This window comes from Hemiscyllium ocellatum, chromosome 8 (assembly GCF_020745735.1).
Source record: "Hemiscyllium ocellatum isolate sHemOce1 chromosome 8, sHemOce1.pat.X.cur, whole genome shotgun sequence".
NCBI classification, from domain to species: domain Eukaryota; kingdom Metazoa; phylum Chordata; class Chondrichthyes; order Orectolobiformes; family Hemiscylliidae; genus Hemiscyllium; species Hemiscyllium ocellatum.
This window is the reverse complement of record NC_083408.1, coordinates 91,016,332-91,033,496: the sequence shown is the minus strand read 5'-3', so window position 1 is coordinate 91,033,496 and position 17,165 is coordinate 91,016,332. Positions and strand designations below refer to the sequence as shown.

Below are 17,165 nucleotides of genomic sequence, written 5' to 3'. Positions count from 1 at the left end.
GTGTCACACCTGGTGTTACCTGAACTCTGCTGGCAGGTGTTGTTGTCAGACAGATGTTAGGTGTTTGAGATAGGGATTCAAACAGGTCTTCGTATTGGGACCTAGTATTGTAACTGTCTGGGTTTCACATTCAAATTGTGGTGTTGTTGCTGATAGTAATCAATCCATATTTGTAGGCCTGATGCTGTCTCAAAATATGTCAGCTTCATAATGTTTTTCTGAATGAGGAGATTGTAAGTTCAGGCTCCACTGCAGAACTGAGCACAAACTGGCTTGAATATGGTCAGTGGCTACTAAACGCTGTTCATCACTTACTACGATTAGAGTTAAACACAGATTTTTTTAAAGATGGGCTTTTGCATAAAGAAAAGGCCATTTCAACATAGTGCACTCTGTAGTTCATCTATCATCCATGTGAGCAGGTCATGCAATTGTGTCTCTCTTCAATCATTCTTGTTGAAAACTCCTCCCTGAGTCATGCATCTATCATTTAGTACATTTCATTCCATGTAAAGTCATTTCAGTGAAATAGAGGGGCAAGAAGCATTCAATTGAAAAAAGACAAACTAAAAATAGATTTTTTAAAAAATTGAAATCTCAATAATAATTAAATTTGAATGAAACTCTACATTTCTAAAAATAACTTTTTTTTGCACCAGAGAGATTGTTTGGCAGTAATTAAGACTTACCACGTCTTTAATAATTTACTCTCACTTCAGTGCACAATCTAAACATTTTTAAGTGTGTTTAGTGAGTAACTCATGGACAAGCAAGCAAACTTCCAAACCTTGATGTGTTTCAACATGAAATATCCACAATGTACTGCTGAAGTGAAGCCTGGAAAGGAACAGGTCAAATTGGACATCAGATTCCTCATAACCACATTTAATTGTGAATGTTCAGTCACCTGAAATTGCTGTTTGAATTATTCCTCATAGTGGTGAGTAATACTGTCAGTGTTGGCTGATAACCCAGTGCCAAAGGAATGTTGCATTGTTTCAGCTGCAGTTCTAAAAGTAAGGTGTCAAGCTAAGGTCCCATCTGTCAGTTCTAGTTGACTTAAAACTTTCCTTTGCACTATTTTAGGACGGGTAGGGAATTCTCAAGTGACTGGGCCAACATAACATCCCACTAGCTCTGCCAAGAAACAGATTTAACTAGTAATTTATCTGATTGGAACATGCTGTGCAAAATGGCTGTTGCATTTGCCTTTATATGTGACAAGCTTTTAAAATGTTTCAGAGAGATTTAATAAGGTGCTATTAAGATGTAAATATTTTTTCAGATATGTGTGTTCTTGGGAAATGGTATTGTTCGTGGAACTGCAGGTGTACAGTTTATTTTTGTATCTATGTCACTAACTGGTGGAAGTTTGGAGGTGGAAGGAACAACTTGGAAGTGGAAAAAGTACATACCCTGCATGTTTTCAACAGCTCTATTCCTTTGTTTCATTTTGCAGAAGACAAGTGGAAATTCTTTCAGGAACCAGAACTTTGCAACTGCTCTTGTATTTAAACTGAAGGTCTGACAGATAGAAGGACATGCAGTCTCTTTTTAATATTTATATCCCTTTTGATCAATCTCTGAAGTGTTTTATGGGAAAGTATTTGGGTGCCACACTGGTGAGAAGGTTACTAGATTAATATCTCTTTTTGTTTGAAAGACTCAAGAATCCACTACATAATGGTTTCAATCTTTCTGATTTTGCTTTTACTGTTTCTGAAAATACCTTTTTCTCTATTGATCCCAGCTGTTGGTAGTAATGGACAGTTCAGACCCTTAAATGAAACCTAGCTTGATGGATCGTGAGCATTTTGTTTTGTCAGTTAACATGGTTAGTCACTGAAACATATTCATACACAACTGGAGATTTTTCTCTGCCAAGCAGCAGAGAAATTCTACTGTGCTTTTCCAGAACCACACACTCTACACTAATCTGCAGTACTCACTTTCGCCTAGAGAAATTTAGTATGTGAGAAAAAGAACTAACTATCTAAATATAGATACAATTAGTGAACACAGCCAAACAAAGTTTCAACTTGTTTCCCGACACCATCTGTTACAATGACTTGAGTGCAAGTGTATTAAACCCCATCTCGAACCTTCTAAGTTTCTACTTAACTGAATCCTTACAGTTTTATTGCTGTGGACTTTGGACACAATTCAATACGTCCGTTCTAAGTCTGCTAATATGAATTTTTCACAAATTTGATATCCTAAACTTTCCCAATTCTTATAAGCTGCAGATTTCTAACCAAGCTCTCCTGGTTAGGTAGAGTCTCAAACTAAATCCTTGTGCTGGGATAACTGTTCCCCTGAACTCCACTGAGAAGAGAAACTAAGTCTGTAAAATTAAAGTGTGCTATTTTCTGAACTAAATTTTAAAAGAAATGCTTAATTTTAGAATCTTCTGGACTCAACATAACAGATTTATGTCTGTTCTAGAAGGCACTCTGATTTTTGTTTTAAACCGCAAATGTTTCCAATACCCTCATATTACCTCTATTTTGAAATCCAAATCCAAAAATGATGTTTATTTCTATAGATTATGCACCCTTCATTAAATTCTTCGTGCTGGAGGCATATAGATCATTTTTCCTTAGCCAGAATACCAAATTTGTCATCTTAAAATTTCCAATTTATCCTTTCAATTAAAATTTGACTACAATCATTGACTGCTAAGGAGGTATAGTTAGTAAGTTTGCAGATGGCACCAAAATTGGAGGTGTAGTGGATAGTGAAGAAGGTTATCTCAGATTACAATGCATTTTGGAAAGGCAAATCAGGACAGGACTTATACACATTAATGGTCAGGTCCTGTGGAGTGTTGCTGAACAAAGAGACCTTGGAATGGAGGTTCTTAGTTCCTTGAAAGTGGAGTCGCAGATAGGTAGGATAGTGAAGAAGGCGATTACTGTGGTTTTCTTTATTGTTCAGACATGTTGGAAGGACATGTTACGGCTGTACAGGACATTGGCTAGGCCAATTTTTGGAATAGTGAATGCTATTCAGGTCTCCCAGAAGGATGTTGTGTAACTTGAAAGGGTTCACAAAAGATTTACGTGGATGTTGCCAGGATTGAAGATGAATAGGCTGGGGCAGTTTTCTCTGGAGCATCAGATGCTGAGGAATGACTTAATAGAGATTTATAAAATCATGAGGGGCATGCATAGAGTTAGTAGGCAAGGTCTTTTCCCCAGGGTGGGGAAGTTCAGAACTAGAGGGCATAGGTTTAGGGTGAGGGGGAAAATTTTAAAAGGGGCCTAAGGGGTAACTTTTTCATGCAGAGGGTGGTGCCATTATGGAATGAGGCTGGTACAATTACAACATTTAAAAGACCATCTGGATAGGTTCATGAATAGGAAGGGTTTAGAGAGATATGGGCCAAGTGATTCCAAATGGGACTAGATTAATTCCATGGTGTACATCTTTGTGACTCTATATGGAATGTTACTTAAGTAATGTGACAAGATTTGGAGATGCCGGTGTTGGACTGGAGTGTACAAAGTTAAAGATCACACAACAGCAAGTTATGGTCTAACAAGTTGATTTAGAGACACTAACTTTTGGAGTGCTGCTCCGTTGTCAGGTGATTGTCACTGCCACCTGATGAAGGAGCAGCGATCCGAAAGCTAGTGCTTCCAAATAAACCTGTTGGACTGTAAATAGGAAGAGTTTGGAAGGATTTGGGCTGGGTGCTGGCAGGTGAGACTAGATTGGGTTGGGATATCTGGTTGGCATGGACGGGTTGGACTAAAGGGTCTGTACATCTGTATGACTCTACTAAAGATCACACAACACCATAATGTGACAGGTTTTTGTTGGCAGGATATGGAAACAAGATGCATAAACAGAATTAAGGAATGGATCAACTGTGATCAAGTTTGAATGTTAGTAGAAGTCCAAAGGGTTGATTGACCGAGATTAAACTCTCTCAGCTGCACCTTTTACTGCTGATCCATATTGACTGCTGTCTTTCTAGCAAACTCCAACATAATGTTGAAAAGCACAGTTATGACATCCAGTGGCAGGAATTTGGTGCAGCAGCTTGTGTATTTGCTAGTTGACCTGGTCATTTTCCTTCTGCTTGACTTGAACAGGAAGTGCAACAGGACTCACATGAAATAAATTGCATTCCTGACCTTTTCCTGAAATGCTATTAAAACTTGTCAAATGCCACAGTGTGCGATATTTAAACTTCAAACTTGATTGAATTTCTCAAAAATGTAATTCTGGACCAGTTAAAGTGTTTGGGGATGATGTCTGACAAATAAAATTTACGGCTGTGCCACCATGTTTTGGTTTAGCTTGAGCACCAGCCATATGACAATGTGTCTACTGTAACAACAGAATATATTAGTAAATACTCAGCCGGTTGATTATTTGCTACTGATGAAACCTATTCCTCCACCCTCCTCTCTGACCTATCGCCTTCATCCCCACGCTCATCAACCTATTGCATTCCCAGCTACCTTTCTCCCAGCCCCACCCTGCTCCCATTATCTCTAAGCTCCCTTGGGCCACCTTCTCATTCCTGATGACGGGTTTATGCTCGATACATCGATTCTCCTGTTCCTTGGATGCTGCCTGACCGCTTGTGCTTTTCCAGCGCCACACTCTTCGCATACTGACGAAATGCTGCATGTAAATGGCCTTTTGCTCAGCCTAAAATATTTACTTCGGTTCCTTTTTCCACAGAAGCAGCCTGCCTTGCTGAGTACTTTTACTATTTTTGAGTTTGAATCAAATTTCTACATACACAGTATTTTGCTTTTGCATTGTTGCATGATAAGTAGAGGCTGCCACCAGTTCAAAGGAATGTAATGATATCAGGGACAAGTTTGAGCCCGAGGCTAGTCTGCATTGTGCCTGAATGCTACAATTGTCAGCAGACGCCACGCACACACCCCCCCCCCCCCCCCCCCCCCCCCCCCCCACCCCACCCCGAGTTACAGAGAGAAAATTGTATCATTATCTTCTCTGTCCACTCCTAACCTGACTGTCCTGCAGTTGGAATGGATACTGAGTCCAAGGGACAGTACCAATTGCTAACATTTGTTGTCAAAACCCATGAGCAAATGTGAAACATGGAGATTCCCCCGAACGTTGATGCCTGTAGAAAAGCTGGCAAAGAGAAATAACAAAACACAAAAAAAGCTATTCCGACATTTCAAATAAATGCATGTCCTAAATCAATCTAATCATGTTGGCGAATCAATAACTAATGAACAAAATATTACACCATGACCTTTAACAACGTATGTTGTTAAAAATCTCACAACACCAGATTATAGTCCAACAGGTTTATTTGGAAGCACTAGCCTTCAGACCACTGCTCCTTCATCAGATAGCTGTGAGACATGTTCGTTGTGATTGTGGACTTCACAGGTATGGTGATTATACTAAAGTTCTGCCAGGAGGCAGATCATTGACATTGGGTTACCATGAGAACCCATGAGAAAGAAACACAAAATGATACCTATTGGAAGTCAAATGACAGTTTTTACACCTTGTTGAAGGGAAAGAGTGAGTTGCCTTTTGGAAGGGAGAGAGGTGCACAGGAAAAAAAGGTAATTTAATTTTAAGGTCTTCAGTTTAATTACAAAAGTGGATTGTTCAGCTTCTTTAGTATGTAAAGCTAATGATTAGAACACGGAGGAATGTTTTGTTGTTACATAATTTGTAAAGACCAGGAAACTACTAGATGATGTGCATCCAGGGTGCCATATTTATAGCTGCATTGTAGTCCAGTGTCCAAACAAAAATAGGTCAAATTTTAATCAAGTAATAGATTAGATTACTTATAGTGTGAAAGCAGGCCCTTTGACCCAACAAGTCCACCCAGACCTATTCCCCTATATTTACTCCTTCACTTAACACTGTGCAATTTAGCATGGCCAGTTCACCTAATCTGCACATCTTTGGACTGTCGGAGGAAACCCACACAGACACTGGGAGAATGTGCAAACTCCACACAGATAGTTGCCCGAGGCGGGAATTGAACCCGGGTCTCTGGCGCTGTGAGGCAGCAGTGCTAACCACTGTGCTGCCCAAATGGAGAGCTGTAAGAAATATCACTTGATGAGTCTCCAGCATTTTCAGTCCCCAAGTGTGATTAGCCAGATCTTACCTGGGAGCTGAAGGTTAGGTAGCCACAAAGCCTTGACGGTTTTAAGGTATTTATGAGATAACGTGGGGAGCATTTCCCTTTTGATCCTGCAGGAATATTGCGGTATGCTGACTAAAGAAATGAAATCCTCTATTTATATTTTTTGTACTGAGCAATCTGGCTATCAATGACTGGTATCATTTGTGGAGTACGTGTTTTGAAGAGTTTCAATTTGGCCTAGCAATAGGGAGTGGCATTTGCAAGATAGCCAATGTGTCATTCACATCAGTTTGGGGGTCACTGAAGGGGATCTCCAAAGGTAATAGGCAGTGAGTGAGAGAAAGCAGAGAAAGAATGACTGAGAGCTGTTAGGAGTGCTGCAGTTAGTGCTGGGAAGGCAGTCGCACTTTCACAATTTCTGTGAGGGACTTTGTGCGGAATCAAGACCAGTTGCAAGATCTCTGCTGTTAGGAATCAGGGCAAAATTCTTGGAATTAACAGGCAGCTAAATAATGGAGTCCGAACCTGAGGAGCTGAGAAAGTGTGACTGTCAACTCTGCTGTGTTAGGTGAAGCCAGAAAGAAGCCTGCAAGTATTAATGTTTCAGTGCAGCTGAGTGAGTGAGGATTCAAAAGCTCACAGTCAGTATTTGATTGATGCTTGAAGGAGAAAATGCTGGGGTAGGACAGTGTCAATGGAGACTGTAAGCACAGGAAGGAAGGTGATCAACTCGAACAGGCGCAGTCTTTGAGGCAGACCATGATACAGCAATTTATGAGAGGAAGTTCCAAAGCCGAATGAACAAAACTGAAAAATTGTAAACCTTTGTCATGTTTAATGAGATTTGATGATCTACTGTGCCATTTAACATTTGGAGTGAATTGCTGTGAAATTCTGGAAGTTGGCTTGATCACATTTGTTAATTAAAGTGCACTGTGGCTGGTCAATCACAGGCTTATTCCCCATATTCACCAGAAATTAATATTAGAATGTAAGTTGTGCATGTGTTGCAGATTACATTAATGTACTAATTTTTTACACTGAAATTTACTGTTTGTTCAAAACTCTGAAATCTAGTGGCTTTTTCCCTCTTAGTAAGTACCCAGGTGACATATTTTATCAACTTTATACATTTTTAAAAAAATTACAGGCTCCAAGCCAGATTGTAGCATAAATTTGGTGGACCTGGCACTCCTGGTCTTGCATGGAATGTTCAGTAAGAAAATGTTGGTGCAGTATGTGTGTACGTTCATTAGCCTTGCACTCAAATCCTAGGTATTCACCCAATTTGCTGGTACTTCCTGCACAATCATGCTAAACCACCTTTGGTTTACTAGTTTTCAGTTGTGTATCTTATGCTGCCTTGATTATTTTTGAAAATCTTTTTGTTTAAGTTCATAAGAAAAGCAGACAGGAATGTAATGCAATCTGTTATACAGATCAGACTGATCATTGTAACCCTAATAGTCAAGCCACAGATCATTGATCTCACTCTCTGCTTTATTCAGCAATTTAGCCACAGAGTTTGGGAATTTATTGAAATATGTCGTTTGGGACAGAACAAATTGATGTAATAGAAGTTCAAGAAATGAACAATGAATCAGAAAAATATTAAAGTAATGAGTTCCCCGTTGCAGTAGAGAGGTGAAAGGCATTCAAATACATAAATCCATTAAATGCGCCTGTGTCTTACGTACACCCTGTTGGTCAGGATCATTTGGGGACCTCGTTCTGACTCAGACTGTTGTTCCCTGTCTGAATCATTTGATAGTACTCAACTTCATAATTGCATTAAAATGATACCTAGGCTGCTGGTAACAAATCACTTCCATTTTCCCACCAGGTTGTTAAATGTGGAAATGCACCATTCTCTCACACTGAGCCAAAGGCTGTTCTAAATTTTAATTGAATTTTAAAGGTTTTAAATTTTTTACTGCACAGTGACCCTCCAGTGGCATTATTTAAGACTTGGTGTCAACCAGTAAGTGTACAGTGTGTTGACACTCCAGGCATCATTTCGTTTGCCCCCTGCCAACCAAGTGCTTCAGCTTTTATCAAAATTTGAAGGGATTGTCACAGCAGCCCTTCCTTTGCTTCATTTGCCCAGTTCTTTGGGGAACAGTCATGCTCTAGCCTGGTGTTTGTGTTCGTAACAAGTGCAGCCTGCCAGTGATCTGGAAGAGGGAAGCAATGGTTCAAAGCAAAACTGAAATCTTTTCAATTTGTCCTTGTCTTGTAGCTGGACCTGGAGAAACCAATCGAGGAGCAGGGACCACTTGATGTTATCATCCACAAACTGACTGATGTCATTCTGGAGGCGGACCAAAACGATGCCCAGTCCCAGCAACTGGTGCAGAGGTTTCAGGTGAGGACACTATGCGGGCGCGCACACGCACAATGGGAGATTCCCTGTTAAAATATAAGTGGGGGTGGGGGGCAGCAGTTTGTGCATCACCTCTGCCCCAGCCTGGATTGTCATCCCTCCAGGAGTAGCCTGGAAGTCTCCAGGAGTTCAGCCTAATCTCTGGATGTGGATGTGAACAATCCTGGTAGCATCATTGGAGCAATGAAGAAAATGATTTTCTTTTATTTTCCTTTGAATATTTTGGAGTTTAACACTTACCAAAGAAAGATAGAGATAAGAAAGGCTGTTTAGCTATCAAGATTAGTGGGGGTGGGGGTGGGGCTAGTGAATTGGTTGTTGAGGGGGTGCGGTGTCTGTGTGTGGTTACTGGAGACATAAATAAATCACAAAGAAAATAGTCAACCAGAGTTGATAACCCTAACCCCATTCCAAAATAGAAGCAATTGGTGATCTCTTGTCCCTTTATGTTTAATAACATTCACACCAGGACTATTACACCTGAGCAGAAAGGCAAATAAAGGCACATGCATACTATCACTGCATTATTCTGTTTTTAATGGGCAGCACATGAAAAATGCACTTTTCATCACTGTTTGCTTATAGAGGACACCTACAGTCCTCTAAGCTGAGCAGCCATGCACAAGTTGGCATCTTTATATTTTCATAAACGCATAACATACAAAGAAATTTAAAGGCCCAAACAGTTAAAGAAATTGTCTGGTTCCTCTCAAAAAGAAGGGAAGCATTCTTAATTGAGAGGAAGGGAAACTGGCTTTGCAGTTATACTTTTAATTGAGGGAGAAAAGTAGCTGGTGACATCCATTGAAACATGTCTCTCTTGGTTAGGGCTTTCCACTACAGAGTGACATGGCCTGTAGCTGGACGGTCTGTTTGCTAATGGCATTCCTTTGGTGTAAAATGAAAATATTTAAAATTGAGCAGCGAGCATTTAAAAAGGCCCATGTCAAAAGAGAATTGCAGTTTTAAAAGCGAAGCACAGCTGGATTCATTTAATGTTATAGCACATCAATCTAATAAAATATAATTTTAATGAAACTTGATGCTTCTATGAATAATTCAGTCCTGTGCTAAGTGATGGAAGGACAAATAACCAATAATTAATTAGATTTGTCCATAATTTACTTTTCCAAGTTATCTTTATGACTCATTGGCGTGAGGAAATGTGCTTGGCTACCTCCCATGTTCTGCTGCTTCTGAAGACATTGATTCCCCATTGGACATGATTCTCGAGTACCAGTCCTCCCTCTTGCTTGTCTAGCTGGCTGATATTCAAGTGTTGAGACTAGATTATGTGTTTTGAAGCCTTTTAGCTGTAAGAAAGGCCACAGTCAAGCCTCCATTGCCAGATGTTCAGACAGAGGCCATCTGACAACACCCAGGTAGTTCCCAATGCCAAAGCACAGAGAACCATTTTAGCCTTAGTGCCCAACTAGCTGAGGTCAGCTATTTATGATCTACTTAGCCCGATGTTGAATTAGCTTTATTGTCACATGTACTCGATAAGTACACTTAAGTTTACAAGTCGCCACTTACAGCGCTATCTTAGATACAAGGTACCTAGCTACAGATTCTTCAGCACAATTTCCACAAAAGCAAATTAGAAAAATAAAGAAATATGAAGTCCAACATTATAGATCATCGGAATAAATTACAAAATAGAGAATTAAGAAGTTCAGAACAACCGTCCTTCAAACCCAGTTCATGCTGGCCCCAAGCCTCCAGCCCGTACCCGGCCTTGACTCAAGACCGTGCTGGATTTCAACTTGAGCCTGTTGAGGCTGGCGTACCGCTCTGGAATCACCTTTGAAGTCCAGTTTTTATAGTTTTCATTTCTTCATGATCCACTTTAGAGATGAATTGGTGACCCAACAGTGTATTATCGCTAATTGGTGTAAGTCTAGTGCCAGTTTAAAAAAAAGTTTTCTCTTTCGCATGAAGAAAATCATTAATTATGATCTTTCTGTTTTTAGATTGTGTAAAAGTTTGACACATATGTCTTTCTAATAACTATTTCAACTCCTACTCCCCCTCTTCATCTTCTCACCACTGCCTCTACCACCACTAACATTCATCTTCCCTCAATAACAGCAACGATGTGATCTCTTTCCTCCCAATGTCTTCAGATTTTAATTTTATCTTCCATAATTTTGCTGAGCTGTCTGGTTTATTCAGTCACGCAGTAAATCTTTGACACCACATTTTATGAAACAAATAAACCTTGTATACTATGTCGTTTATTTGAGTGTTTCACTTTAAGAAAGTGAGAACTGCAGATGTTGGTGGTCAGAGTTGAGAGTGGGTTGCTGGAAAAGCATGGCAGGTCAGGCAGCATCTAAGGAGCAGGCTCCTGCCTAAAATCAACAATTTAGGCAAGAGCCCTTCATCAGGAATGAGGCTTGTGAGCCAAGGCCCCCCCCCCCCCCGACACTCTAGCCTCATCCCTGATGAAGGGCTCTTACGTGAAACATTAGTTCTCCTGCTCCTCAGATGTTGCCTGACCTGTGCTTTTTCAGTACCCCACTTTAACACAGACAGCACTCTGATTTATTGCTTGATATTTTTTCCCCATTTGGCTGCTGCATTTAGCAGTTTAGAGGTTTCTGATCTACCTGGTCAGACATGCTATGACACACCTCTGGAGCAAGTGGGCCTTCAACCTGGACTTTATGACCCAGACCCAGAGGAACACTATCTCTGGGCCACAGGAGCCCTTACACTGTGCTTATTTTTTTTGTCCAAAACAAATAGAAAATATCCCAAGTACAATTTTTTTTTATTGCTTTCCCTACAATCTGTGTGGTTTTCTCCTTCCTCTACCTTCTCTTTATAAAATCAAGTGTTTGCTCCTAATTCAATGTCTTCTTTCCCTGAGGGAGCTGAGAAAAAACAGGTTTTTGTGATCATTTGCCCCAGGGAGGCAACCGCAAGCAAGATTAATGGGGAGCGGCTATTGCTTTTCACACAGCTCACCGGGATATCTGCCAGTTAGTGTAGAGGGACAGAAATTCAGTCAAACTCAATATTTGCTGCTCGAACGTGCAGTTTGGAGGCAATTTCCACTTGGTGTGATGTTCAGACTTGTAGTTTTGCCTATTCTGGTTATTGCTGGAACACTGTGCTGCATCCTGGGGTCCTGTATCAAAATTTGTTTTGTTCTAATTCATTGACAGGACGAGGCTGTCAGCAGCATCCTTAATTGGCTAAAGGACAGTTGAGAATCAACCACACATTGCTGTGGGTTTGGAGTCCCATGTAGGCCAGACTAGGAGAGATTGGCACATTTCCTTGGCAGAAGGACATTAGTGAACCAGTTGTTTTTTCCAACAATTGACAACATTTTCATGGTTGTCAGTAGATTCTTAATTCCAGATTTTTAAAAAATTGAATCCAGATTCAACCATGAGCTGAGTTTCTGGACTATTAATCTAGTGATAATATCACTAGGCCATTGCCTCCCCTGTTACCCACATTATGGCACTCATCCTCTCCTGTTTCCCCATTCCTTTGACAAACTCTCTCAAGCACCACTGGCCTCTATGCAGAGTTCTTTTCCTATTTTCCCATTCCCATTGACTACTGAATGTCTTTTCTTCCTTCTCTTTAGTGGTTTCTGAGAATCACCTTCCTCTTCTGCCCAGTCCCAACCTGGTCTGTTCTACAATGCCAAATGGGAGATGATGATGATGAAGTGTTAATGTCGGTAGCCCAGAGGCTAATGCCCTGGGGTCACAGGGTTCTAGTCTCACCATGGCAACTGGTAGAATTTCAATTCAATTAAGTAAAAATTTAAAAGAACAAAATCCCAGAATTGAAATCCAGGCAGTAGTAATGGTAACCGTGAAACTCATTGGCTGTCATTTAAAAATTCATCTGGTTCACTGAGAAAAAAATCTGCTATCCTGACTTGCTCTGGTCTACATGTGACTCTCAACTGCCTTCTGATTTATGACCTAGCAAGCTAGTCACATGTAACGATGCAGGCTGTGCTACAAATGCTGGCATTACTAGTGATACTTACACCATTCAAATAAAAATTAAAAATGTTTTGAGGCCAAGAGTTTCAGTTTGTACTTTGCTGCAATCCTGTGAGTTTCAAGACTGAGTTCTTCAAGCATCATATTGAGTCTTGAGTACCTGAACTGACAGTTATGTTATCTGGTTGTGCTGAACCATAGACTGAAGGCCCAAGTCTGCCCACTGACACAAACTTTAGATGATCTAAATAATAGAACTGCTTCAACTGGCCTTGGCACCCTGAGGAAACTTGGCCATTTTCCATGTATGAGTGTATCCTTCTGAAGGTGCACATCAAGATATCCCCAGTGATTTGCCAACTCTTGCTCACCAGTTGGGACTTAATGATGAGCGTGTGCTGCCAAACGGCCACACCTTGAGCAATTCAACGTAGGAGATGTGGGACTAAAATGGGCATCAAGAAGCACGCAACTTTTAGGGAAGGATGTTGAGTTGTCGGGATGAGGATGTGGGGCAATGTGAGGCATGAAATGTTGTGGAATAGGTGCTGAACTACCGTGTCTGTACTTTCAGGATTATATTGATGCTCACCCAGAAACCATCATTCTGGACCCACTGCCTGCAATCAGGACCCTCCTGGACAGATGCAGGTCATATGAACTGATCCGTAGACTTGAAAGCTACATGCAAGGTATATCATTTACTCATCTTGTTTGAACTCAAAGCGAATTGCTAATTATCTGTTATAAAAGACATGTTATTAACCTGAATAATAAGAGTTATTTGACACCTTATCAAAGCCCCTGTTCTCTGTGACATTATAAGTTCTAAATCCTCCCAGTGGAGTTGTCCCAATCTTATTGAAAACTTGGGGATGCTGCTGCATAGGCAGTTGTATTATTTTGCAGGAGACGGCAATACAATATTTACCTTGTGAGAATGATCAAGGTACTTGCTGTGAGGAGTGAATTCCAGCAAGCATGAACCACCCCGTCAACTCTTTTCTTGGATTTCCTACGGTCTAGAGCTTCCTAGGAGCCATGCCAGGCTCAATCCACAGCAACTAAACTTTGAAATACTGTTGTCGAATCCAGCGTTGTACCCACATGTGGACTTTTACCATCCTTTCACATCAGAAATGTTGTCCCTCTGTATAATGCAGCTCCTAGCATGTGGCAGTTGAATCCATTCACTTAATCAGGGGTGGAGGTGGAGCCCCTAACTACCACCCTCCTACCTGGTTAGATGTCAACACTGACACCGAACGTGTCTCAGAAGAGGGCACAAGATTTTACCCAATGTCCTACCCTTGCACTGTACTTGTTCATTTCAAACTCCACTATCTCCCTATACCCAGTGAATTAATATTAAGGTTGCTGTCCTTGATTTTTGAATCCTTCCAGACTCTCATCCTGTCCTCCCTCACTGCATACATGTCCTGCTTGTCTGGATTCTGAGTGTTTAAACTATTAAATCCTTATACTGGATGGACAATCTCCTCTGATGGTATTGCAAGACAAACAACGGTGTTTACCCAAATATCCTGACCAGCATTTTGCCCTCCGTCAAACATGCAAAACAAATTATCTGCTGCAAAATCCTTCCTTTCTCTGTATGTTTATCCCTTAAATCAAGAGGCTGTTTGAGTCCATGCACCTTGTCTTAATCTTAGAATTTAAAGTATAATTCTAGATTGACTGCATATATTATGTAGAAGGTGAATCAACTGCAGAGAGTGCTGGAGAAACTCAGCAGCTCTATCAGCATCTGTGGAAATAGAGTTAATGATTCAAGACGATGACCTTACCTCAGAACAAGTTCATACCAGACTCAAAATGTTAATTCCATTTCTCTCCCCACAGATGCTGACAGACCTACTGAGTTTCTCCAGTATTCTCCACGTTTGTTTCAGATTTCCAGCGTCTGTAGCGTTTTGCTTTTACAGGAGGCTTTTTCTTTAACCACAGATTTTAACGCAAAAATTTGTGGGTTGACATCTACGCATGATCAACAATAAAATATGGTACCTTTCCCACTTCTTTGGGCTCATTTAAGGTCACCTCTCACACACCTCATTTCTAGCCTATGTTCCTTGCACTTTAACTTGGATGCTTTGCATTTGTAGTTAACTTTGTTGCTTTTCTCCACCCTGTCCCCTTGCACTTCCATCCACGTTTCTCCCTGTGCAGTGTAATATTTGACTGACAAGAGCACGTCACAGTGTGAATGTGACTGACTTTGATTTGTTTATTGTTATCTAGCTCACCCTGCCATGACTATGCTTTGCTGCTCTGCTCAGCATGGCTAACCTCAGCACTAAGTCTATTAAGTATAGCACTTTTTTAAAAGTCCTTTTCTGTGTTTAAGACTGACTGGGCCTTTTGAAAGTAACTGCTTTTGACAGAATCATAGAATGCCTACAATGAGGAAGCAGACCATTCTGCTCATCAAGTCCATACTATCCCTCCAAAGAGCATCCTACTCGGACCACCCCTCTACCCTACCCATATCACCCTGCATTTCCCATGACCAATCCATCTAACCTGTGCATTTTGGACTGTGGGAGGAAACTCGAGCACCCAGAAGAAACCCACACAGGCACAGGGAGAATCTGCAAACTCCACACACAGTCATGCGAGAGTGGAATTGACCCTGGATCCTTGGTGCGATGAGGCAGCAGTGCTAACCACTGAGCCACTGTGCTACCTTGGGGAGTAGGAAATTTGCGTGCTTTTGGGAAATAGATTTGGAATATCAAACCACTCAGAAATCGCAGGCGACTGTCAGATCTTTTGTGAATTAAAGCATTTCAACAAGTTAGGGAGTAATGACTGAGGGTAATATTAATTTAAAATAAAGTGTAACCCAAAATGGAGTGATAGACCAGAGGTAAGGGAAGGATGGGATCATTCTCTATCTTTTCTTTTCAACTGTAAACTTATGTTATTTGCCTGTTGCTAAACAACTGCAGTCATTTTGACTGATTTGTCAATAAATGCATATCTGAAAATGTTTTCTTTAAGTTTTGAATGGAATAATTAGCTCTCCTTGGGACCAGGTTGATTTGAGGGTTAAGTGAATGTTATTGCAAAGAATAATGCTAAAGCTTGCCAAATGATAAACGGTGTAAGCAGCGAAAATCTCAGACTAAATACAGTGCACATAATCTTGCAGAATGTTAAACAAGATATCATCTCTGCAGTTGCTCGTGGGTATCATACACTGAAGACGCCATAACAAATCTCACCATAGCCAGAGGCCTATCCAAAATCAATCTAGTGTGCGTTTGTTTGATTGGAAAATCTGCAGTTCATTGAAATGAAATGTGAATCTCATGGTTTGTTTAAGTTGGCTAGAAACAGTGGGACACGGTTGAGTGCTCTACTGGGTTCAGAGGCCCAGAATAAGATGCTGTGTGATTTACATGAAGCAAACACTGATGTTATAGGCTGACTGCAGCCTTGTTGGGTGTGTTTCCCTGCATGTTCATGTGAGCAATAATAGTTTATATGCAACCAAAAAGGGGGAAACCACTTTATTCCTTGGATTTTCATTTGCATCTGAGGGAAAATGGCTTCCTAAATGTGTATGGATTGGAAATAAACATCAAGAATCATTCTGATTCAGGTCCTGGATTTCCCTTTTTCTTTCACTCTAAAGCACTTTGCCAGTAAAGGTCATTAGCGAATGATGGCTAGTGGTGATTTTGTTTTTTTTTGTAATGTGTAACAATTCAAGGTTCAAGTTAGTAGAAGATAGGTTTGAATACTGGATCAAGTGCTCAATAAAAGGATAACTCTTTGGATTGTTGGGACGTTCTGTTGAGATTGTACAAGACATTGGTGAAGTCTCTTCTGGGATACTGTGTCCAGTTCTGGTCACCCAGTTATAGGAAGGATATTCCCTGGAGAGGGTTCAGAAGAGATTTACCAGGATGTTGCTGGATATGGACAGTTTGAGTTATAAAGAAAGGCTGGATAGGCTGGGACTTTTTTCACTGGAGCATGGGAGGTTGAGGGATGACCTGATAGAAGCTTATAAATTAATGAGAAGTGTAGGTAGAGTCGATGATTGTTGTATTTTCCCTAAGATGGGGAACTTCAAGATTAGGGGGCACATTTTTGAGAGGAGAGAGATTTAAAAAAAAATCGCAGCAAATGTTTTACACAGCGGTTGGTTCTCATGTGAAATGAACTTCCTGAGGAAATGGTGGATGAGGATACAATTACACTGTTTAAAAGACACTTGGTTGGATACATGAACAGAAACGGTTTGGAGGGATATGGGCCAGGAGTAGGCAGATGGGACTAGTTTAGTTTGGAATTATGTTCGGCATGGACTGGTTGGACCAAAGGGTATGTTTCCGTACTGTATGACAGTATGACTCTATTAGATTATTCTTGTGCTGATGAGAATCTTTTTCAAGTGTGATTACTTCATAGAATCACTTGCTCAAAAGAGCATCCCAAATCTGAACTTTACTAATGTAAAGTCATCAGCAAGGATTGGCATTATTTGAATTCATTGTTAACGTCATCCATTTCTGTAAATTATTTCAGAGTGTCTTATATGAATGACCCAGTGCTCTCGCGTCATCTAGCTTGACAAAGATGGGATGATTGCCAACTGTGGATTTGTTTCTTAATGTTAAGCAATGATCCACAAGAAATGACAAAGAGGAAAGATGTGAACTGC

At 40.6% G+C, this 17,165-nt stretch overlaps 1 protein-coding gene across 3 annotated transcripts in view; it reads left to right on the top strand.

Annotated features, from left to right (window-relative positions):
• itpk1a (inositol-tetrakisphosphate 1-kinase a) overlaps nucleotides 1-17,165 on the top strand; it is a 236,456-nt gene that overhangs the window by 157,511 nt on the left and 61,780 nt on the right. For all 3 annotated transcript variants that reach the window (XM_060829353.1, XM_060829354.1, XM_060829352.1), the window contains exons 4-5: nucleotides 8,349-8,474; nucleotides 13,044-13,161. In XM_060829353.1, coding sequence (XP_060685336.1) covers nucleotides 8,349-8,474; nucleotides 13,044-13,161 — 244 coding nt within the window. The remainder of the gene's footprint in view (nucleotides 1-8,348; nucleotides 8,475-13,043; nucleotides 13,162-17,165) is intronic.